The following is a 23,642-nucleotide window of genomic DNA, read 5'->3' on the forward strand; positions in this document are numbered from 1 at the left end:
GTCCAGCTCTGGTCGGTCATACCCACAGCAGCCCTCACACACTCAGGCAGAGCAAACACATCCAGACTGCCAGGCAGAGCTGAAAGGCGTTTCATCCCGCCATTTTATAGAGTAATTAACTTCTCTCTGTCCATGTTGAGCAGAGGGGGGAAAAAAACGGACTCATATGGAGATTAAATAAACAGAGGGGGCACAGAGGACACACAACTCATTTCCCTTAATTCCTCAATAAAACTCAAGCCAGTTTTGATTGCAAACAACCCTCAAATTGCGCTCAAGGCCTGCTTGTGAGATTTGATTCTTGAAGAATGCAATTTTGAACTTGGGGCAAGTGCCACGGATCCTACACTGTTATTAACATAGTCACCATCAGCTTAATGAGACACAGTCACTTTAATGAAGTTAGTTCTCATGAGATACAACTAAAACTAAAAAGAAGTGTGGTGAGAAAGTTGTTTAGAATTATCCAGGTATAGCAAACAACCATGGGGCAGTGGATCAAAGTGGGTTCATGAAGTAAATGGATATTGGAACAGTAAGCCCTAAAGTCTTCTTCCTTTATTAAGTAAAACAGGGATGGCCCCAGCTGAGGATGAAGGTTTATGAGGTTGTTTTCAAATTCTAATTTGGCATGGGGCATGGCTAAGAGCTTGTTTTGTTTTTCCGTGCTTTAGTTTAATAAGTTCCTAAATACTCTGCTGTCTTACTGCTTGCTTTACAGCTTCAGGAGTATAGAGCGACTCAATGAAAATACCAAGGTAAGAGAAGCAGGAAATGGCTTTGTATTAGTGAGCTCATAGCTTGGCGCCATTAAGATTGTGTGTTAGAAAGTACAGAACATGTACTAATCACTGCTGTGGAGGTGAATGAGTGATGACTGACTGCGCTCTCATTTTTGATTTATTCGTTATACTCCGCCTCCTTCCCCCGACTTATCCTGCGACCTTTAAAAGCTCAAAGACACATGTACATGTGCCTCCACCATCCACCATAAAAGACCTCCTGTAGATTCAAAGGCTCTACACGAAATCATGGCAATCTAGCGTTTTCTCCGTGTTTACTTGATCGGAATGTTTTCCCTCCAAGCAAAGCTGACCTTGTTTATGACAGAGAGGAATCTGTTTTTTCCTGTCGCTGTCAGTTTAACACAACATTCTTGCCACCATCTTGCGAACCACAAACACACACCTACTTCCTGTGCACTGGTAATAACATATTTACTAACAGGAGCGATGATAATTAAAAATGCTAGAGAATATGCAGTTTTCCAGTTTAGTTAAAACTATCAGTGTCGCTTTATTTCAAGTTATTATCTAACATCGATATGTGTTGTTGAAGTTATTTCAGTCACACTTCTCACACTCTAAAAGAAAATTACTTTCATCTGAAATAGGCTACTGCGTTGCAGTTGAAGAGCTCAAAAATGTGTCAATCTGTCATAGGTGGTATCGCATTTTTGAGATGTTCACGTCCCATTTAGAAAGGAAAACATCAAGTTTTCATCGGCTCTAGCACATATGGATAATAGGGCCGTGTAAGATGAGCGCGCACCTGCAGCAGCAGCCTCTCGAAGGCCAGACAGGAATCCCAGCGAGGTAGGCTTGGGTGTCGGAGAGTCTGGGCCGTGGCCAGGCCCAGCTGGAGCACCCCACAGTGACTCTCTAGCGCCCCTGGACTGCTCCGGAACAGCTGGATGTAGGAGCACAGCTGTTCGGGGGTCACACGGCCTGAAAGGAGGGAAGATGATACAGTTATCATCTAGCGAGCAATTTGGAGCCGTAAGAAATGAATCAATCAAAATCTGGCAAAGATCGTTGTATACAGTGCAATCAGAAGGTTTACAGACGCCTTGACTTTTCCCACACATTTTACAGCCTCAGGATGAAATTGTTCAAAAATAATTTCATCCAAACATAATGACAAAGTGAAAACAATTGTTGAAAGTTTTGCCAATTCATTAAAAAGAAAAATCTGAAATATTACATTGACATAAGTATTCAGAGCGCTTGCTGTATTTAGCTCAGGAGCCTCAGAACATGAAGCTATCAACTTTGATCGAATTCCCTCCTTCCTGATGTTTTAGGTGGAAGGAAGGGGACCTAAACCTTGTGGTTACTCACACTGAGCTACAAAGATTTGGGGTGAAGATGGGAGAAACTTTCGAAAGGGCAACCACCTTTGAAGCACTAAACTTTATGGCAGAGTGGACCCTCTACTCAGTAAAAGATGCGTCAAAGCTGGATTGTATTTTACAATAAAAAGGAATGAAAGGAATCCCACACTCTAAGCAACAAAACTTTGGAGCCCCGTGGTTATCGATTTTTAGGGCGTAAAAACCCAACATTCCACCATTTATAAAATCTCCTTGTCTTTATCATGAACCTCAAACTGAGACTTTGAATTCTAGCATTAGCCCACTTTCTTCTGGGTCACAACTACTATAAACCTTTCTGATGATGATTGATGATGATGATGATGACGATGACGACGATGAATTGGAGACATAATTTGTCATAAAATCATCCAAATCATTAAATACTGAGTTGAACTGAAGTTATGTCAACTAATTCCCATGAAAACATGAATGAAAACTTTAAGTTCTAGTTACTTTTTTAAAAATTTAATTACTAAACGTTTTACTTTTATTTTAGTCAAAAGATACAAGCTTCAATTTTGAAATTCATCAACTTCTAAAAACTTAAGGCAGTTGGTTACCTTTAAGTTCTGCTAACTTTTTCGGGTTTACAGTGTACAAACATATTCTATACATACAGCATTTTAAGAATTATATTAAGGGAAAATGATTAGACTATACAGTGGTCCCTCGCTACAACGCGGTTCACCTTTCGCGGCCTCGCCGTTTCGCTGATTTTTTTAGTGCAATTTTGTTTTGCGTGCTTTTGTGTGTGTGTTTTCATTGTGTTCTGTGTCCTGATCGGCTGTAGACCATTGTCAATCAATCTCTTCTGTGCCATGTCTCCTGTCCAGTACAGAATGCGCTGGCCTTGTCAAATTTACATAAATCTTCGATTGCTAGCACTGTGACTCTGAAGTTGGTTTCATTCTATAATACTGGAGTTATTTTTCTACGAAGGTTTGAACTTTGAGAGTGTTTAAGCAAGAGAGAAAAGTGTGAAAATGTTTATGCCTGTCTGAGAAAAGTGTAGAAAGTGTGTAGTGAGAGGTTTTACAGCCTTAAAACATCTATAACAATTGTAAAAAATAAAGCTGACTACTTTGCAGATTTCGCCTATTGCGGGTTATTTTTAGAACGTAACTCCCACACGATTAACAGGGGAACACTGTACACACATAGAAGGGAAGAGCCAAAAGCAGAAACAACAATAGATAACCTTTTACCAAGCATAACAGCATTAAAAAAAAAATCATACACTTATCTTGGGGCAGAGGGGAATGACTGAGACTAAAGTAGAGCATAACTTTATCTTAACAGGCAAAAACTCCACAGGGTGAGAGAAGGCAGGCTGCACGGCTTGCGTGAGTGTTGCCGTGTGACAGTCACAAAGGAATATTCTCTATATGTGCTTGTTCCTGCGTAGAGTTTCTGTGATTGTTGTTAGTCAGTGACTCATAAATGTTGCACTATGTAAGCATGTGTGTAGGTGCTTAATCATGTCTACATATAGCTGAGGTGCAGCAACACTGACAAGAGGCACTGAACCCGTGTTGAGTATGACTAATAACTGTAAATCAGAAGTTTTCACTGATTATTTATAGAGGTAGCAGAAAGAGTCCAGACTCCTTTTACTGTTTAGGAACCTCTGAATCTCCCCTAACTTCTCCCATTTAAAGAGACACAGGAAAAGCAGTGCAAAGGGTGTAAAGTCCAGGGGTGGTATGAAGCGCGGCTTAGAGGTATGAGAGGTTGTGTCAGGGGCTGGGATAGACAAAGGGCACACATTAACTTGCCATAAAGCCTACTTCTTTATGTTGATGTTCTGAACCAGCACCAGATGTGGGAGTATTTCCTGTTGGACTACATGGCCAGTGTTTTCTTTAGTGAGGCAAAACATATGACCAGAAGAGAAACAGACAGGCAGGATACAAACGAAACAGAAATCTAAAAGACATTAGAACTAGAAATGCAAAAAGGCACATGTTAAACTGGACGATAAAATGTGTAGCTTTGTACTATTTTCAGGAGGGATACTTGGGAGAGCCACACAAAGCTGCTACCAAAGTTATATTCACAACAGCTAATCAGTAAACACGACAGGAACATATATTTCCATATGTATGTGTTGGGAAACACCTTCTGAAATGAACTGAAGGACTGAGTGCACTGGGTGGCATTTAAAGACAAAACAGAGCAAGCGCCTCCGAAGGCGAATCAAGTTTCTTGTTGAATTGAAAGTATTTTTAAAGAATAAGCTCCAGTCCAGACAGAATACTGAAAAGCTCTTTTGTGAGCATATCCAGCCATAAAAATCCTGGCAGTATAACTAAAGTTCACAAAGCTTCATGTGCCAACCATAATTCAGCACAGAACCAGGGAATAATTTCACCCAGAATGGTATCCTGTAGGCTAAAGGTAATCGGAATTTACAGCTAGAGCAGACCAGATGAGAATGAGAAAACGTAAAACATCGGAAAGAAACACGGAGAAAGTACTTTAGCCAAGAAAGCCTCACAAAAGCCTCCACTCCATTACACAATCAAACAGTCCTGGTTCAGCCTTAACTCTTATCTGTGTCTCTAAACTTCCTTCAAAACAGTGCTATGATTCTTCAGGCATCCTGTTGCCAGATGCAAAATGAATCTGTTTTACGTTTTCTCATTGTCATCTGATCTGTCAGCTGAGCTCTCATTTTAACTACCATAGCTGCAGCAAAACAGAAGAACTGTTTTAAAACGAAATGTTTGCATCTGTAAATTTGAATGCATTTCAAGAACCGTGCATTCCTTTCTGGTGGTGACAAGCGCCAAGTACAGAAATATTTCCATTCAGTCTTCAGTGCATTGGGTGTGCATGGAATAAGAAGCTATTCAAAATAAATATAAATAACATCAGTACTTCAGAATGTCAGTTTTGTTAAGAAGAACCCTACATACATATGAATCAGCAGTACTGCAGTTTCTGTAGCTTTTCCACACAAGATGGTAGAGAAACCTGAACCTTTTGGACATTGCAAGAATCTTTTGGGTGCATTTATTGCAAAGTCAGCCATAAAGCAAATCTCATTTTTAGTCTCTTGCTATAAACATCTGGATCTTCTGCGCATTTTAGCCTGATGTGCAGAAGTGGTGATTGAGACTTGGCTATGATCAAAGTCTTCAACAATGTAAGAAGGGGCAAGGGCCAACAATGATTTAGTCCGGTTACTGGAAGATGACTTGAGTTCTAGGTGCACAGGGTTACTCAGAGGGTAAGTGATGTCTGATGTCGGAGTGAAGCTGAGTGGTAGCCTGCCTCAGCAGCTGGACAGCCTCATAACTAATTCTGTGTGGATGAGGACACAGGAAGGCTCAGAGATTTTTATTTATGCACTCCAAGAGCAGGAACATGTTGGAGCCTTTATCTGAGGATGTAGGTTAGGGACCCTTTCAAGATTTTACTGTACATTAGAGCAGAGGCTACAAGTGGGCAGCTACACTGTCGCAGCACTTAGTGTCTTCAGTGTCTCTCCAAAAAAGCTTTTATCTCTGGCTTTTCTTTAGTTCAAACTTAAAGTAAATTTCAAACTGAATCTGTTGGGGTGGGAGACTTCATTTATTCAAATTCAAGAGTGATGTTTGAAGTGCATCACTGGAAATTTTGATTGTATCGTTTCTGTGGTTAACACGACTAATAGGACAAATCTGTTTACAAATGAAATGATTCTCATTCCTTAAACGTAAACTAAGATGCTTTGAAATTTTAAAAGATCTGAGTGTCACAATATGGCTCAAGGGCCATGACAAATAATGGGAAGAAATCACTTGAAACAAAATCTACCAATTTATTAACTTAATTAAGTAGAAAACTATAGTACTCAATGAGGGGTTCTAATCAATGTGTCAGTAGTTGGATGATTGAATGTTAAGTATGCATAGTGTTGTGCATTTTAAAAACCTAAAATGACAAACCCAAAACCAACCATACAAATAACATGGTGCTGGGTAAATGGAGAAAAGGGATGCAAGAGCTAAGAAAGCCAGCTCTTAAATGCTCCAGGTAGACTGGCTCGGCTATCATGAAGCTGCAAAACAACACAGCAGGCTCTGGCCAAGGGACACGAGTTAAACAGTTTGTGTGGATGTGACTGGTAGTAACATAATGCAGACCTACAAGAGCAGAAAAGAGATGATATACAGAAATTAGAGGGGCATTTCCTAGGACGAGTTATTCACAAAGGTCAATGTGCAATCTTGTAATTTTGAAGAAAGAGATTTCTATCTATATTTTGGCTTGTATCTGCCATGGTCCACCTCTTCACAAAATTTCACAAATACATTCAATATAAAATTCAACAATTTTTCATAGAAACAGAAGCAAATACGACTAAAAAAATGCTACGATCAGGTCTTCATTTCATTTGCTTTAAAAGGTAACATGCAATTTAAAAGGTTCCTTGTCCTGCGTGTTTAACTCATTTAAAATTCACTTCTTAAGGTTAATTTATGAATTATGCTACGTGAGCTGGTGACACTGTTGGGATACAGACAAATCGATCAAATCAATCATAAGCATCTACATTGGTATGGGAACCCTGGTATAAATGCAGAAAAGCAGAAAAATAGACACTGGAGAGAATCCCAAATCACTTCAAACGTTTGAAGTGATTTAACACTTGGCAATTCACCTGCCAAGTGTTAAATAAATCTGACGAACATTTGTTAAACAGACAAAAAAAATTTAAAAAAATAGGCCTGCCTTAATTACTAGATAAAATATAAAATTTTTCCTCTTACTCACATGTATACATGTGAGTATATAAATTTAGTTTTCAAAAGGGAGAAATTACACTGCTAAACATAAACACATCTTTGCCGTTACAAAAATGTATTTTTCCCCAAATCAACTGTCCGCTTGACTCACGCTCCTCTGTCGTTAAAAGGCCGAACTGTGCCACAGGAAGAAAGGTCCTGTCAACACATCCCATTTACCGCGCGGTGTCCGTGCACGCAGCACATACACAGAGGGTATAAACTTGTGACGCACGCATATCCACACATATATACAAACACAAGCAGATGGATGAGATGAACGCATGTTTATGGAAGATGAAACCGAAGCTGTCCAGCTAATTCCCTGCAAAGAGCAAAAACACCAAAGATAAACACTGGACTCTGCGAAACCACATACTGTACATATCCCTACACAGAGCCAGGGAATTTCATCATTCTATTGTGCTGTGAGAAACCTGACGGGTTATATCAGGCGCTGAGAAATTGATTATTTTCTCTGTTTCTCACAGGATGATCTTATCCTGCTGAGATGAAAAGAAGCCAAGTTGGGTCAGTCTGTATGTGAAAATTCAGGGCCTGGAATACAGCGATATCCTCTTTTCTCCTCTGATCTGCATAACCCCACCAGAGTGAGAACACTCTTGGGTGCAGGGGAAAATTTTCCTCTCCTAGTGAGCGAGTGGGCACTGAGAGAGCAGATAGGTATTAATGCTAAGTGTTTTGTGTTACTCGGTTTAGCTTGGTCTCAGGAGCAGAGCATGATGGATTGAAAACTCTGCTGGTGGGCAGGATGGGAACTGTGGGGGGTGCTATGGGAGCTCAGGGGGTTTTGTGAATTCTGGTCCTCTGCCAGCGGGGTATAAAGGTTCAGTGTTAAGGATATTACAGTACCCCCTTCTCTCACTGCTTCTCTCTCTCAGCAAAAACATTAAGTCAACAGGCTGTCAGTGAACCAGCGGGAGAAGCTTCAGTGCTATACCTTCTTTATACATTTTGCTTTTAGCGTCACTTGATGTTGCGTATTTCTCTCAATAAAATCTAAAAGCCTGCACACATCTGGAATTAGAGGGACTGCCGTGTGTGAAAGGAAACAGCCATGTGTAGATTTGGACGCCAGACAGAGTGCCTTGGGTGTGAGCATATGTGTGCGACCTCCAGCATATTACAACCTGCCTGTTACGAGAGACAAGACCTTCTTTACCTCATAGATTATAGGAGCTAAGGGACCACAGTGCCCCTCCCTTTTACACCCCCTTTTTTGCCAGATGCTAACCTGCATATTAGCCATGAACGGGAGTGTGTGCGTATGTGTGTTTGTGGGAGTGTCGTACATCCATTACCTCTTTAAGTCAGAGGGTAGCATAAAGGTGAACGTGCACAAGGACACTCTGCACTCGTGCACGTAATGACTTTATTTTTGCGTGCCTACGCATATTTTTATCCCTCGATTCAGTCCCTTTGCTTCATTAACAAACAACAAAAGTTTTCGAAAGCAGCATGTGTGCAAGCAGCATGTGTGTGTAAGTGTGTGTCATAGAGCCAACATGTGGTTCACATTTCCTTCTGTGGCCACATGGGCAAATACACAGCAAGGCAAAGAAGCTTGATTTCAATAGGAGGTGCTTTTGTAATGTTTTTGAGAGTGCTGAAAAACATGACAGAAGTAGCACATGATTCTCTTTAAGCAAGAAAAATTCTACATACTTTATATGATACGACTGTTCTGTGTTTTGTATAAGTTAGTCTTTAATTAATGTGAAACATGATATGGGCTCTGCTCCTTCCACGGCATAGTGGTTCTTACCCATGCTCATCTTGATTGGCAGATTCTCTTTACTGGCTGCTTCCACTAGTTGCCGGCGGACCTCTATCACCCCCTCTTTGTGTTTACTGGTCAGCATGGTGTCCCACAGTGACCTTGCAGATGACCTGATAGGTAGAGCAATCAAAACAGGCAAGTTTAGTCATGAGGAAAACATAACACTGCAATAGAAAGTGAACTGTGTTTTTTAGCACTAACAAGCTGAGCAATGGTTACTTTTCTTGCTTGTTTGTTCAGAGTACACAGAACAAGATGAGCATGATTGAGCTCAAGCCTCACTGATAGAGAGCCTACTGGTTGGGGACTGGTGACTCCCCGATGGGAGCCCTCACAGGAAAAAACTGAAATCAACAGAGGGAACATTAGGAATGTTTTGCATCCACCTTAAAGATCTGTGTGCCAACATTCCTCTGGACTGATAACCACCGTCCTTACAAAAGTAAGTCTGGAGACTTACTGTGCCATCTCAGGCCCTAGTGTTTTTTTTATACGCTATTACGAAACACACTCTAATGGGAGACTGGCGGCAAGGCATGCGTTTAAGACCATTACCATCTGCTTGCAAGCAGAAACTGATTCAAATCTTTCCCCAAAATAATCTAAGAGTGTCACTGAGGAGCCTCATCATCATTAAATGAATAGAAAGTGACATTTTTCTTACAAAACAGCCTCTATATAAGAATTTCAGACCATATTTTATGTCTCTGTACAAGTTGGTCTAGTTTCTTTTCTTTTTTTTCCCCCTCATGATAAGAAAACTTAAACTTTGCTGGTTGAATAAAAGGACATAAAAAGCTTACATCATTGTCTGTGCTTTTGACAGCTATTCAGACAAGCGGTCATGATCTTCCACATACTCAGGAGTGCCCAGAAACAAAGTAGAGAAAGAGACTACACTGAGAAAATGAACAGAGGACAGAGAGAAGGTAGGAGGGACATAGTTGACAAATCCACTCTGTTTTTCTTTTCTTTCGTCTTTTTTAAGAACTTTTTTCTTCGCTCGCCTTTTCTCCTTTCTAACTGCTGCCATGTGTTTAATATCAGATGTAATCTGTTCCAGACCTTGGGCAGGGGCTAGATGGGGAGAAGAGGGGCTCACAACGGGACAGCCGCCATCTTCACACTAGAGCTAGACACAAAGACCAGCAAGTACGACTCAGCCGACGACAAGTGTTAAATACAAAAAGACTGATACAGTAAAAACTTTGGGAAAATAAGGAAAGATGAATCAGATAGAATCATAATAATTACCTGATTTTCTGAATTCTTTGCAGATTTTTCTGGTTAATGAAGAGTCATGGCAGGGGCCCATTCCCTGAAAACTCGATGATGCATTAAAACTGCCAAGACTAATCAAATCATGTCCCACATGCTTGTCATGGCTGAAATACCAATATTGTGACTTGACCGGGCCATATGTAAGTAACCACAAGTTTGTTTGAGGGTGTGTGCATGTATATGTCTGTGCACAACCTTGCACATCTGCATGTGTTCTTGTAAGTTGGAGGGCCTCGGCAGAGTACAAATGAAATATGGTTCTCATTTGGCTTATTGCCCACCCAACCCCCCAAAAACCACAGACGTCCCACTCCCCTGATGCTTTCCTCAGGCCATTTGGTCAGACGAAGGTGGGGGTTTGAGCTAGAATAATCCCCCCGGGGGTGAAGTTTATATTGGCAGGGTGTGAGACAGAATCAGCCAGAAACCTTATTGAGTAACTAGTCTACTATGGAAAGGGATAAGAGGTGGGGTGCTGGGAAACTGGGGTTCGCGTGTTTGGTCATCTGTTTTTTTCCTGAGTGCGAAGTGCAGAGTGAAGGCTCTCTTAGTTGAAAGGCTGCTCACACAGAGACTGAAGGGGGCACTCTTGCACCTGACTTGTGTACATCACGTTGAATGCCCGGTCTAGCTTGCTTGGATATGTTGAGTGGGGGTTTAAAGTGTATGGGTGTTTGTACCCAAAGTAAATTCCATTAGTAATGAGTTTTGTAACATTTAAAAATAGCTAAACATCAAATACTTGCTTGAAGAAAAATCTGTGTACTATTTTAAAGAATGGCCATGTAAATGTCTGTTAATGTTCCTCCTACCACATCGAACCCATTAAAGAAAGTGGGGTGGGTGTGCGTGTGGTTGGGGGGTGGGGGGGTTGGGTAACATTCCTGGAAGTATGATGCAGCATAATAGGACAGTTTAAACCATGGTGACTCAGGATTTCATGAGCCCCCCCAAGTTCATTATTTTGTCAAACATGTATGTGCATGTTTGCCACAAAATTCAGTGTTTATGATTCAGAAAGGAGTCATACTACTGATACATGTGACTGATAAAGCCTGAAGGAAAAGTATTAGATGGTCATTTCATTCGCCACCTGGAAACTCCCCCCACATCAAAACCAAAGCACCGTTATTTCCTCACTTACCTTCACTGGTATCTAACAGTTACAGGATTACATGTAGTGAGTAAGTAGTGACTTAAAACTAACAACTGACACAATAAACTCATTAGGTAAGTTTCTACTGAGGTTTTAGCTAAGTGAGCAATGAGATAATCACAGACTTCTACTGAACTGGACTCTCAGTAGCCATTAACAGAGTGCAAGTTAGGTCTCCTTCACACAGGCTTAGACCCGTTAGTGTCCATCTGGCAACTACCAAGCATACTGTGAAAAGTGTGTATTCCGGAACTGGTTGTTTTCTGGAGGTTGCTGCAGTTGCTAGTCTAAAATTGACCACAATGCATTATACATTTCTGCACCAAAATCCTTTCTGGAATTGTTGTGATTGCTAGCAGTTTCCCCACAGTCACCCACAGTTTGCATGGAAGCCATCAACTTGACAGCAAATACTTGCAAACTACTTGCCATGCGGTAGAAATGTTTTGCATTTGTATTTTGAAATGCTGGTTGCAGTGGTGAGGCATAATTTTTACTTTGAAAGCAACAGTTTCCACTTCTGACTCCATCTTTCATACAAAATACAGGCAACCAAAGCAATCACAACAAGAGTTCTGGTGCAGCACTCTCTTCGAGACTGATTTTAACCAAACACCAGCCAGTAAGCTCTATAGACCACTCATCAACTGGTGGAATATAGATTTTTCACTAGTTCCCAGAGATTGTCAGGCGGGTCATAGGCCAGTCTCCAGGCTTGTGTGACTGAAGATTAAGGCAATCAAACACCGACTTCCCTTATCAGTCCTAAAGAGTATGCCGATCTTTTATATAAGATCTATGAAACTACTTCATAGAGTACGCTGGCATCTCTGCAAAAAGTGACATTAACAAACTACATTACACTCTAGTGCAAACCAACATTACTAATCCCAATGTGTTAAAGAGTATTGAAGTTTCACAATCAGCAGACTGCAAACCCAGAGAGTAATCCATTTCCCATCACACCTGATTTAGATGATCTGTGTATTTTCCAGTAGAACTGCACGTAATACACATGGACTAACAGAATTGTGCAAGGTCATACCCATTCCTTGGTGAGTTAATTTATGGAGTGTGTTTAATGGGGTAAAAAACACTGTTGGTTTTCTGTAAACATCCCCATCTAGCACAGGACATGACATGAGAGAGAAAGAGGGCGGGGGAGTAAAACCAGACCTGGCCTTGAGTGTCTGTGTGTTCTGGCAAGAGGGACAAATGACCCAGTGAATTTATGGAGAGAAAAAGAGGCAGAGGAGTTTTGCAGGAAGCGAGGAAATGATGGGAGAGGCACACCACAAACAGATAAATAAATAAATAATAATTAAAAAAATAGTAAAATAAAACAAACTGATGTGAATTTGAGGGTCAGTTCTATGTGTCTTAAAACTGCACTTCTTTAATAATTAGTAAAAGGTTTTTCCTTTTACTACTCCAAATAAAACAGTAAAATACGCAATCGTTAAAGGAAAGGAAGCTTAAGAAATTTTGCACAAAAGTCATCTCCCTATAGGTGTTGGCTGCACGTGAAGTCAAATAGAATGAAATGTCCTCAAGTGATGTTGCTTAAATCTGTCCTGATTGGAGCTAAAAACTAAAATGTTAATATAACCTATAGATCCTGGTCCTTGTGTTTACATAAGCCACTGCTAGTCTAAAATTTCTGAATCTGAATTGAATCGGTCATTGTGGATAATGTAGGTTCGAGGCTTTGACATAAAATAAAACGCACCGAGTAAAGAAATGTCTGAGTAATTTCATTCATAGAAATAATGTACATTTAATTTAACACGTCAAAGACAACTATAAACTGCTACAGCAAATAAATAATATCAAATGCACCAAAATAATTAGGAAAATGAAATGTGTCAATTCATAAAATGTAAAATAAATGGGCGCTTCTGTGGCAGAGGTGTGGTCCCGGGCTCAGCTTCAGGGGAGGTGTGGTGTAGTGAACACAGGGGGATGCCAGGGAGGTTGGGGGGATGCGGGGGTGATTTTTGGCTAACAAGCTCATAATCATTTTCTGTGATTTGTAATTTGTGAGGCTGGAGAGTAGAGAGTGCGTGTCAGAGGTAGAAATCTGCATGCGTAGGTGGGGAGGCAAAAGTGAAAAAGAAACTATCAGTAGTGTGTCACTGAAATAAAGGAAAATCAACACAGACAGCGTGCCCATTTGTTGTCCGTTTTATTTACTTTTGTACTGATACTTCTATTTATCTACTTTCACGTGTAATTTTTATTTGTATTCATGATTTCATTCATTTTTCGTGGTTAGTTTCCATATTTACATCTCTATTTGCCATTGCTGCTTCCTCCATTTATTTCTTTTGCAAGAAGAGAAATGCATTTATCGTATTACTTATGAATTAATTATTTAATGATGCTACAAAAGCCAAATAGAGTGGCTGTGGATTCTCATGTGGCAGTTTGAGCTTTCCATTTAACAAAAAAAAAAAAAAAAAAAAAAAAAAAAAAAAAAAAAAAATCACATTAACATTAAAACATGCATAAATAATGTCGATTAAATCTTTATGCCTAAGTGAAAGACAGTCAAGTCTTCTGCACAGGGTTATAGTAAAGACATGTTAAAAAGTTTCTTTTTTGCAGCACTGGCAGAATGGTAAAATGTGGGAGAAGGTTAAAAATGAAAGGATCTTGATGGGTGGAAATGGAAATGCAGGAGTCTTCCTCTCCTCCTCTGTCTTGGCTACATTCACATTTCAAATAAAAGCCAGCAGTAGGGGCTCTTTGAAGGAATGGGCCTGGAGGAAGTAAAGTACCATTTTAGGGAGACGTTTTATCAACTCAGTTAACAAATACACACAAAGTTTCCTGAACAGCTCTTGTGTTCTGCAGCGAAAATGAAACCACAGAGTAGAAGACAGCATACAGGACTGAAAAGGTTATGTTATCTCAGTCTTGATGGGAACACAGAGTACATGTTGTTCAGGTGCATGTAATCTATTTGATTGATGTACTCTGAGTTTCAGCTTGAGATACCTTCTTCAGAAGAGTAAGCAGAATTAGGGAGTGAATGAAACAGAAACAACTTAAGAGGAGAACCACAAGACACATCAGCTTACTCCATCCTTAAATGTATTATTATGGCTAAAACTTTGTATCTCAGACACTGATATAAACTTTATTTTCCAAATCAGCTGTACCTGTCATTAACCTTTAGGAAAAGTGAAAGTGAATAAAATCAGATTGAAAATTGAGCCCTCTTTTCTGAAAACGGGCTCAATTTTATTAAAGGATAAGAAATTATTTTCACAATTTAATGCAATAATCAAAAGATACAAAGCAAAACTGGTTCTCACTTTGGATTGACTATTATTTTTAAGAAATGAAAAAGTCATTTTCCCTTTTTGTGTCTTTTCCTTTGGGCACACTTTCTGTATACGAAACATTTATCATTAGTTGTAAAATCAGCCAACACTGAAACCAGTTACTATAAATGTTCATTCAAATACAAAGGCAAAAACCTCACATTTGACCAGAAGCCACATCCTATGCAGCATAGTTCAACTATGCTTGAACCTTCTTCTTGTGTGTCTACCTTATGCAGGACTGTATAGGAACTCATACTATACTGTTGGCAAGGAGCAGAATGGTTGCTAAGCTTATAAATCACTGAAAGACTCATTCAGCTGTTCATGCCACTATTCACTGTCTAAGTATAGAATAACAAAACAATCTCAAACCTTTAAGGAGAAACCGTAGAAGAAACGTGGTGACTTTTCATACTCTACTCTTATTCTTGGTAGAGTAAAAACAGGCTTAGCTATCCTCAACTGCCTGTCATTTGCTTTATCCTCTCCACCCTTTACTATCTAGGCTGTTTTTGTTACTTTTCTCATACTGTTCGAAATCAGTGTTCATGGCTTTTATTCATGCTCATATTTCCCAGCTGGGACAGAAATAGGTGTTTTCCCTCTTTTCTGGTGGTATGCATGAGGGATCTGCAGGCCAGATTTGTGGAGATGGCAGCCATGTAGTGTTTTCTCATGGCAGGGTGCGGTCAGTAACACTGCTTGGCTCAATCTCTACAGCTCCCAAGGCAGGCCCAGTTCACCTTGGCCACCCATACTTGCTTCTGCCCACGCTGCACAGACTCCCGCCACAGCATCAAGGTCCAAGGCGGCCAGATGACGGGGGTGCAGGGTTCAGTCTGAGACTGAGGAAAACTCTGTGCCTTCTGCCAATGGGGTTCAAATGTCCTACTCAGGATCAAAAGGGCTGTGAATCCAAGCACAGCAAATTATACAGATGGGACTGGAACGTACTTGACCACAAACACACACACACGCGCATATAAAACAACACTTTGACTGCCACTTTCACTCATCATCTTTCTATATACACGAAGTGGCGCACCCTGGTGCCATTTAATGGCTGAAAAGAAGGACAGTAGTAGCATAGAAATAGCAAATATACAAAAACACTGCACGAAGAGCCTAGGTTTGCATGTGCACTCACCCACACGCTGTATGCTTTCTTTCTGGCATGATTACTACAACCACAGAGTCAGGCTGTAGGATATGGAAATTCACACCAGGTTATGAAAGACAATACTAGAGTAATTGCACAGTAAGTGTGGGGTCTTGCCTGTAGAGCTAGAATCAACAGCCACCCACAGAATGTTTAAGACATAGTAATCTATAAAAATATCCTGGAATTACAGAGGGAAATATCATACAAAAGGTCTAAATTGAATCCACACCTAATATTTAAAGGGTTGAGATGGCATACATAAGAAAACCAATAAAAACACTCCGTTACCCATGCTAAAATAGCTAAAAAAAATCATGGGTAAATAAACATCCAGTAGGAGGGAATAACAGTAGACCTCTAAAAACATGCATTTAGGGAACTCTGTCTTGAACATATTAGAATGATTGACATAAACACTTCCTGCAGCGAGCTGTGCACTTGAGGCCAGTTAAAGAAAGTGGGAATTCTAGGCATCTCCCTTGCTCTGCTTCAGCAGCATTTCAATCTCCTACACATCTGTGATAAGGCTCAGCTGGATCATCTGCTTAGAGATAGTGTAGGGAATAACTCTCCTGCTGATCCAACTGGCCCTGATCACAGATATTCTCCACCGAGACTGTCGTCATTTACTTATTACTTTCAGCAATACTTATCTGCATTTTTTTTTTTTTTTTTAAAAATCTGAGCTCTTGGCAGAGCTTGTTCACAATATCTGAATGGATCATCTAAATGTTTTAAGATCTGGTGTTAGGCTGGGAGTCTGGTCATATTTGGTGAAAAGCTCAGGAACAGTGATTGTGGCTGGTACCTTCGTTTCTGTTACCAGTTTTCCTTGGGGTGGCCCATTTATACCATCATAAAATTAACAATGAGAGGGCAACCTTGTTGATGCTGTACTTGTAATTATCTGATTTAATTCTGATGTGCAGCTATTCAGAGCAACTACAGTAATTTGTGGGTATACCGTAGTTATTTGGTAGATAGGAATCCAAACTTGAACTGTACATCCAACCACATGTTGGGGTAACCTTGCCTAGTTGTCCTTAAATAATTACAAGTGGAACACCAACTAGAAAAACGGGTTCTCTTACAAGAGAATCTTTACCATAGCTCAAAACAGCCCTTGCTGCATTCAGTATATGTGTGAGTCCATTCATGAAATCACCGCAGTCAGACATGCTGCATGACAGCTCAGTCCACTAAACTCTTCTTCTCAGTCAAAGTCTTTTCCTCCAGCAACCACATAAAGGGGCAAATCCAGAATGGAACACTTGATGTAGGACTAATCCTTGCCATGGATAACAGCACCACCGCAGGCGCCTAGCATGTGCAGCTGCAGAGCTAAGACCAGAGGCAGGTTTCACTCAACTATTGGCACTAATGTTGATCATGTGCCACTTAGGCCACTTGATGGAGTGGGTAGCTCTGGCTGGTAAGTGTGCATTTGTCCATAAGTATGGCTGGCTTGGGAAGAAATCTATTTTTAGGTTGTGTTAAAGGATCCCTTTTTACTCATTGCCAATTTATAGAAGACAGTAATGTAAAAAGAGACAACAATATAATTGTGTAAAGTCTCCAATTAATCTAGCCTGCATGTCTAAACTGCGGTAGGAAGCTGGAGCACCAAGAGGAAAACCACATTAGGGCAGCAAGATCATGGAAACTGGAAACACAGAAAGGCCCTAAATGGTGTAGAGTTCAAATCCAAACATAGCTGTTACTCTATTTCAATTTAACTTACTTGTGGGATATCAGCTTAATTTATTTTCTTAAAAAAATGCTCTCTTAAATGAATAGTCATGCTTTCACTGTAAGAAACGGGGCCCTTTCTGTAAACAAAAGTACATTTTTCCCATAACATATAAAATTAGGAAAGGAAAGCTGGCTTTGTGAGGCAAGAGAGCTGACCTGTCTAAACTCTGTTTAGACAAAAGGATTTTATCCATCCAACCATCTTCTTTCTTTTCTTTTTTTTTTAACCCCTTATCAGGGTCTGGGTTGTAGGACTAGCAAATTCCCTCTCCCTGGCCACCAAGGTGTTCCAAAGCCAGCGGACAGACGTAATCTAGCATGTCGTGAGCCTGCACTGGGATCTCATCCCAGTTTGACATGCCTGAAACGCATCACCCAGAAGGCATTCTGGTTATATCCCCAAAACCACCTCAGTGGAACAACCTCTACATAAAAAGGATGTAGCAGCTCTACTGTCAACCTCTCCTCAATGACTGAGCTCCTCACCCTACTACCGAGGTTGAGCACACACAGACATCAGAGGAAGCACATTTCTGCCACTTCTATCTGCCTCCTTATTTCTTTGGTCACTATACCACTGCATGTAGAGCAACCAGTAAACGGACAGCTTTACCTTTGTGTACCAGTTTATTGATTTGGACTGGTACAGCCACAGCAGCTGTAAGTCTCCAACTCCACTTGCGAACAAAAACTTTAGATACTTAAACTCATTAACTCGGGGCAGCAACTCATTGCCAGCAAAGATTGAATAAACCACCATCTTACGCCAGAGAACAGTGCAAACACATTGTATGAAATGCCAAAATAAAATATTTCAGATCTTCACTTGAGAAATATTGTTGCAGGTAGGTTATGGCTATGAGGGTACAGCACACGGCAATACTGCACCAATACTGACATTTATTGTTTTAACAATTGGCTGAAATTAGGTGAAATGAATGATCAAATGGTTATAATAAATCAGACCGCAAAAACAATATCAAAGTGCTACGTATGTCTTCAATATGTACTAAGATGTATGTAATGTATACAAGTGATATGTGGTACTTCTGCAAGTATTGTAAATAATGGGGTCAGAGTAGCCCTGTGGCAAAAACTAACACCCCAAGCTGGTCATTGCTGTAGCAACACTTGGATGTTGCCTTTATGATGTGACGAGCTATTGCCAAGTCACCCTTATTAGATTCTACATGACGGGGAATGTGGCGAATGCTCTAAATTAATAGAGAAATTAAATACACTCACTGAATCTGTGCAAGACAGCCAGGGGCCAGGATATTCTTGGAGTGAGGGGTTTTATGCAGACTTGTGAGCTCCAGCATGTCCACCTGCACGTCTGTCACATGACCCGGTAAGAGTTTTAGCACAGTCAAAACTTTCTCTACTAGGTTGTCACCATGATGACCAACAGCCCCTGTAAATGAATAAATTGGGGATTTAAAACAAGAACAAATATGTGTTGAGTATGTAGCAGCAGTCGTGGGTAACGCAACAAAAATATGTGCCTTCTATACCAGATAAAAGGTAAGCAATTCATTTTCCCAAGGAGCCACAAAGAAAACTGGGACTGTTGTGGAAGGCCACATCAATAAGCTGAACATTCCCTGGCTACTTGGGTTACTTGGTGTAATAGGTAGCTCTGGCTGGTGAGTGTACGGTTGTACATATGTATGTTGGTCTTGGGGAGAAAAGTATGGAAAAATTTATGTGCATCAGAGGACAACTTGATATAAATATTCGTTGGGAGGTGGCTAAGGTAATATCTGCAGTGCTCTGCAATAATTAATGTCATCGTGGGTGGTATTTAATTTTAATGATTGCCAAATTACAGAAGACAGGAATGTAAAAAGAGGCAACAATATAAATGTATACTCAGAAAGACAGAAAGATCATAGAAACTCGACACAGAAAGTTCCTAATTGGTGGGGATGCGCAAACCCAAGCATATCTGTTATTCTTCTTTAATTTCAATTTATCTATAGGATATCAACCTAATTTGTGAGGCATTTTTTTCTTTTTACATTTTTTAGTTACATTTTCTCTTTTACATGAAGAATCATATGCTTTCACAGTAAGAAAGAGGCTGCTGCCAGTAAACAAAAGTATATCCACCAATCAGGCATAACATTATGACCACCTGTCTAATATTGTGTTGGTTCCCCTTTTCTTGCCAAAATGGCCCTGACCCATCAAGGCATGGTCTGCACTAGACCCCTGAAGTTGTGCTGTGGTATCTGGCACCAAGATATTAGCAACAGACAGTTTAAATTGTGTAAGTTTTGAGGTGGGCCTACATAAATCAAACTTGTTTGTCCAGCAGATCCAACAGATGTTTTAGTGGACTGAGCTCCGGGGAAGCCAAGTCAACATCTCAAACCTGTTGTTGTGCTCCTCAAACCATTCCTAAACCATTTTTGCTTTGTGGCAGGGCTCAATATCCTGCTGAAAGAGTCCACAGCCATGATAGAATACAGTTTCCTTGAAAGGATGTACATGGTCTGCAACAATGCTTATAAGTTGTGCGTATCAAACTAACATCTAAATGGACGGCAGGACCCAAGGTTTCCCAGCCGAGTAAAGCATCACATTGCCTCCATTGGCTTTCCTTATTCCCAATGTGCATTCTGGTTCCAGGTGTCCTCCAGCTAAATGACCCCCACACACCAAGCCAGGCAAGTGAAGGTAAAGGTGATTCATTAGACCCATCTAAACTTTCTTTAGATGAAACCCTCTTGGGAAAATGAACTGCTTATCTTTGTGCTAGACATTTACTTGACTCTTACCACTGTCATTGTTATGGTTCTGGTGTGATTGGGCTTATGCAGCATGCAGAATGGTCAAACACAACATGGTCACAAATATTACCTGTAAGATCCATCGTTCGGTCTACAAAGATGATTGATGCTTTATTAGGGGCTGTCTTCCTTCGGTTTTTTGCTTGAGGAAGATTGGCGAGTTCCCCTGCTATGATGCGGCTCATTGGACCCAGAGCAAAACTCTCCTCTCTCGTACCTGTAGCCTCAAACATTGAATTTAACGCTGAAGCTAAGGATTTGACTTCAATTTGCAGTTCAGCAGGGAGACAGTGCATGTCTATATCATTCAGGCTTGCAAATCTTCTCTTCTCTCGTCGTTTTTCATTGATGGCCTCCAGGTCTGGCGAGAGAAGAGGGAACAGGTGCGCAAACGGGGGTGTAACTATCAACTGCTGTGACACAGGGGCGAAGACAACTGGAACATGCATGACCTCCGCCGTGTAGTTCATATTTCCCATCCACTCGCACAATTTCTCTTCAAACTGCTCAAACACAGGGCTTCCTTCCATTTCGGTCGTAACTTTGTTGACGAGCAGGTGCACGGAATGAGCAACGGTGGTAAAGACAACGCAGTACTGAAAGTGACTGAGGGATATGATGTCTTTAATAATGTCAACTGTCCTCCCTTTCAACAGTGTGCTGACCACAAACACGGCTTTAGGCTCATTGACACCGCACGCTTCGAAACTCGAAAACTGCTTTAAATTCCTGGCTCCAGCTTCCAATAAGGTGGCAGCTCCTCCACTCCAGTGGAGAGCCTCTGCACATTTGTCATCCATGAAAACAACCGATTTCTTTACCTTCGACAGCACCTTCTCCCACATCAAGAGGGGGAATCGCGTAAACTCCTCAGTCGCCAACATTTTCCTAGTTACGTGTATCAGCTAAATTCACCGAAATCAAAGACACATCAGCAATTTCAGCTTAAGTAGCTCCAACAAAACAAACACACGTCTCTTAAAGGTGACGTGGCGCTAGCCCGTCGCTTCATTAAAACGTCAGCCAAACGTCGTCGCTATGACAATAAGCAGTATCCCGAGAACAATCGTTACAGCGTTAATAACGGAAAACGTTTTTATGCAATATTCTCACTAAGTATCTAGACTTTCACTACCATAACCAAGAACGACAAGAGCTAAAAGGGGGAGGATCCAGCGGGTAAATTTAATCTCAAAAATTATGTTAAACATGTGAAGTTTAATTAGTCTTGATGGATTTTAAGCTAATTGAAATTAGTTATGGCGATTTTCTGACACGAGCTTCCTTCATTAAAAAATGAATTTAAATGACAGTTGGCACAAACAATTAAACCCCTAAAAATGTTTAATGCTTAGAGTTATGAGTTCTTCTTTATATTTGTTTAAATCACTTCCCCAGCGTTTAACGGAAAAATACCATAGCTAAGTTTAAAGAGGCCAGCTGTTTCTTCTGTTTTCAATAGAGCCACTTTAATGTGCCTTTAAGTTCCTTGTTTTAGGAGTATATGACATGAACGCCACAGATGACCGACACGAGATACAAAGGGTTGGAGTCTCACCCAGGTGTGTAGCCAGTGCCTTAAATAAATAAGTGTGCAAATTTACAGTTGTGTACAGCCATTGTTCTGGCATTGAGCGTGTATGTATATATGCATATATGTATATAAGGCGTAGTGGTAATACTTACTCGACACTGGACCAGTAAGGGTCCCCACGCTAACCAAGCCGGGGACCCTTTATTATTTGGAATATGTCAAGACAATATTCTAAATAATAAAAAAATATACATGAAATGTTGTTTAACTTAAGTTAAACCACTTAAAACTAAAGAAAACAATTCAATACAAAAGAATACAAAATTATTGAAAGTTACAAAGCAATATTAATTTTGTTGTGATGAATTAGAAGGAGTTAGATACTCGTCTCACAGGCCGTAAATTGCAGTGAGCAGTAGACAAATACAAAATAAACTGTAATAGCATGATTATTTCCAACAGTATTATACTAATGAAGCCATCAGGTATAATACAGTTTTCACAGTACGATAATGACATTATAGTTGCACAATACATGTGAGGCACCTTGTGTGCTGCCCGAAATGTGCAGTCAGTCATGTCGAGCATTATAAAGAATTTGATGCTCATTAAATCTGCTGTCAGGCGAGAAGTATTTGTTTGTGAGCTGGGAAATGGGGATGTTAGCAATCATACAACTGGAGCCCTGATTTTTTTTTTTTTGTATGTTTACACCAGCCTTTATGCCTCAGAATAAATGTAGCACAACATGCCAATTACAGTTAGTTACTGTAAAGGATACTAAGGCTTAAACAATGTTGTTTTTTGGGCGGGATAGTTTAGTTGTTTTTGCATTTGGGAATTTGTGATTGAAATCATGCAAGCAATTTAAAGAACAACAGTCTCACTGACGTTGATCAGTGCCTAATGGGAAAAAAAATTAAATACCCACATGAAAAACCTGAACGTGAATAGACATGGTTAAATGCCATTTTTCACTTGCACCCATCATGTTTAGTGTTCTTGCAGTAATGTAAAATCATTCTGAAAATTATCTGTGTGAGTGGAAATTCTTTTCTATTTTGATGATTTGATATTATTTTCATCCCTTTCTTTTGTTTATGGGACAATTTGAAAGCTCTCCAAGATGATAATGCCAGTGACAATGATGCTGCTGCATCCATCTTGTGACATATTATTTTGAATTTTTCCAGCTTTTTATTGTGTTTTTGTAGCTGTTAGGTATGTTATGAATGGGCCTTATTTGTCAAAAACCCCCTTCTGTCAAAAATTTGCTTTGAGATATTTTCATAGTGTTTAAGTTAATGCGTTGTGTCATTAGCACTCAACCCAGACAGAAGTGTTTCTTTCTGTTATTTAAGTTACTAATGATGATGATAGAGATAACAGTGGTGATGATGTGAGGGCCTCCTTATTTCTTGCAGTACATTTATGCATCTTAGGAGGACACAACATGTAGGTGGTGAGTAGTGACAACCCTTTTGAGATTTATGGGCAACACAAATGACAGTGACACATTAAACAAAACAGCCACACAAAGACCAGACTTTATTGTAAACTTGGTTTAAGAAATAAGATGACTATAAGATATAAGATATAAGAAATGTCTTATATCAGTTAACTGATATGCATTCAGCTTCCAAAGACACACAGTGACTATATTTCTCCTCAGAGTCAGCCAAGAATTTAAATATAGAATTTTACAGTGAAAACTATCAGCCTATTAGAGAACCCAGTGACCATTTGACATTTAAAAAAGTACACTTTCAGTCATTTTACACATATTCATAATTAGTTCACATATACATTGAGAATGTCAGCTTCATTACTGCAAATCAGCTAACTTAACTCAGATCTTTATGATTTAAAATATTCCTTATTGAAAATAAATGAGAAATGACG

General features: G+C 40.1%; 2 protein-coding genes across 4 annotated transcripts in view; one reads left to right on the plus strand and one right to left on the minus strand.

Annotated features, from left to right (window-relative positions):
• scfd2 (sec1 family domain containing 2) overlaps positions 1–21,224 on the minus strand; it is a 111,115-nt gene extending 89,891 nt beyond the window's left edge. Inside the window, exons 1-4 of the mRNA XM_084921487.1 lie at positions 20,277–21,224; positions 18,657–18,825; positions 8,714–8,838; positions 1,552–1,727 (exon numbers count right to left, since the gene is read on the minus strand). Coding sequence (XP_084777613.1) covers positions 1,552–1,727; positions 8,714–8,838; positions 18,657–18,825; positions 20,277–21,090 — 1,284 coding nt within the window. The 5' untranslated portion in view covers positions 21,091–21,224. The remainder of the gene's footprint in view (positions 1–1,551; positions 1,728–8,713; positions 8,839–18,656; positions 18,826–20,276) is intronic.
• A 25-nt stretch (positions 21,225–21,249) lies between these two features.
• fip1l1a (FIP1 like 1a (S. cerevisiae)) overlaps positions 21,250–23,642 on the plus strand; it is a 35,379-nt gene continuing 32,986 nt past the window's right edge. For all 3 annotated transcript variants that reach the window (XM_084921492.1, XM_084921490.1, XM_084921491.1), the window contains exons 1-3: positions 21,250–21,385; positions 21,692–21,768; positions 23,165–23,202. In XM_084921492.1, coding sequence (XP_084777618.1) covers positions 21,716–21,768; positions 23,165–23,202 — 91 coding nt within the window. In that variant the 5' untranslated portion in view covers positions 21,250–21,385; positions 21,692–21,715. The remainder of the gene's footprint in view (positions 21,386–21,691; positions 21,769–23,164; positions 23,203–23,642) is intronic.

The sequence above is a fragment of the Perissodus microlepis genome, chromosome 23 (assembly GCF_051167445.1).
Source record: "Perissodus microlepis isolate ML-2025 ecotype Zambia chromosome 23, ASM5116744v1, whole genome shotgun sequence".
In the NCBI taxonomy this organism is placed as follows: Eukaryota; Metazoa; Chordata; class Actinopteri; order Cichliformes; family Cichlidae; genus Perissodus; species Perissodus microlepis.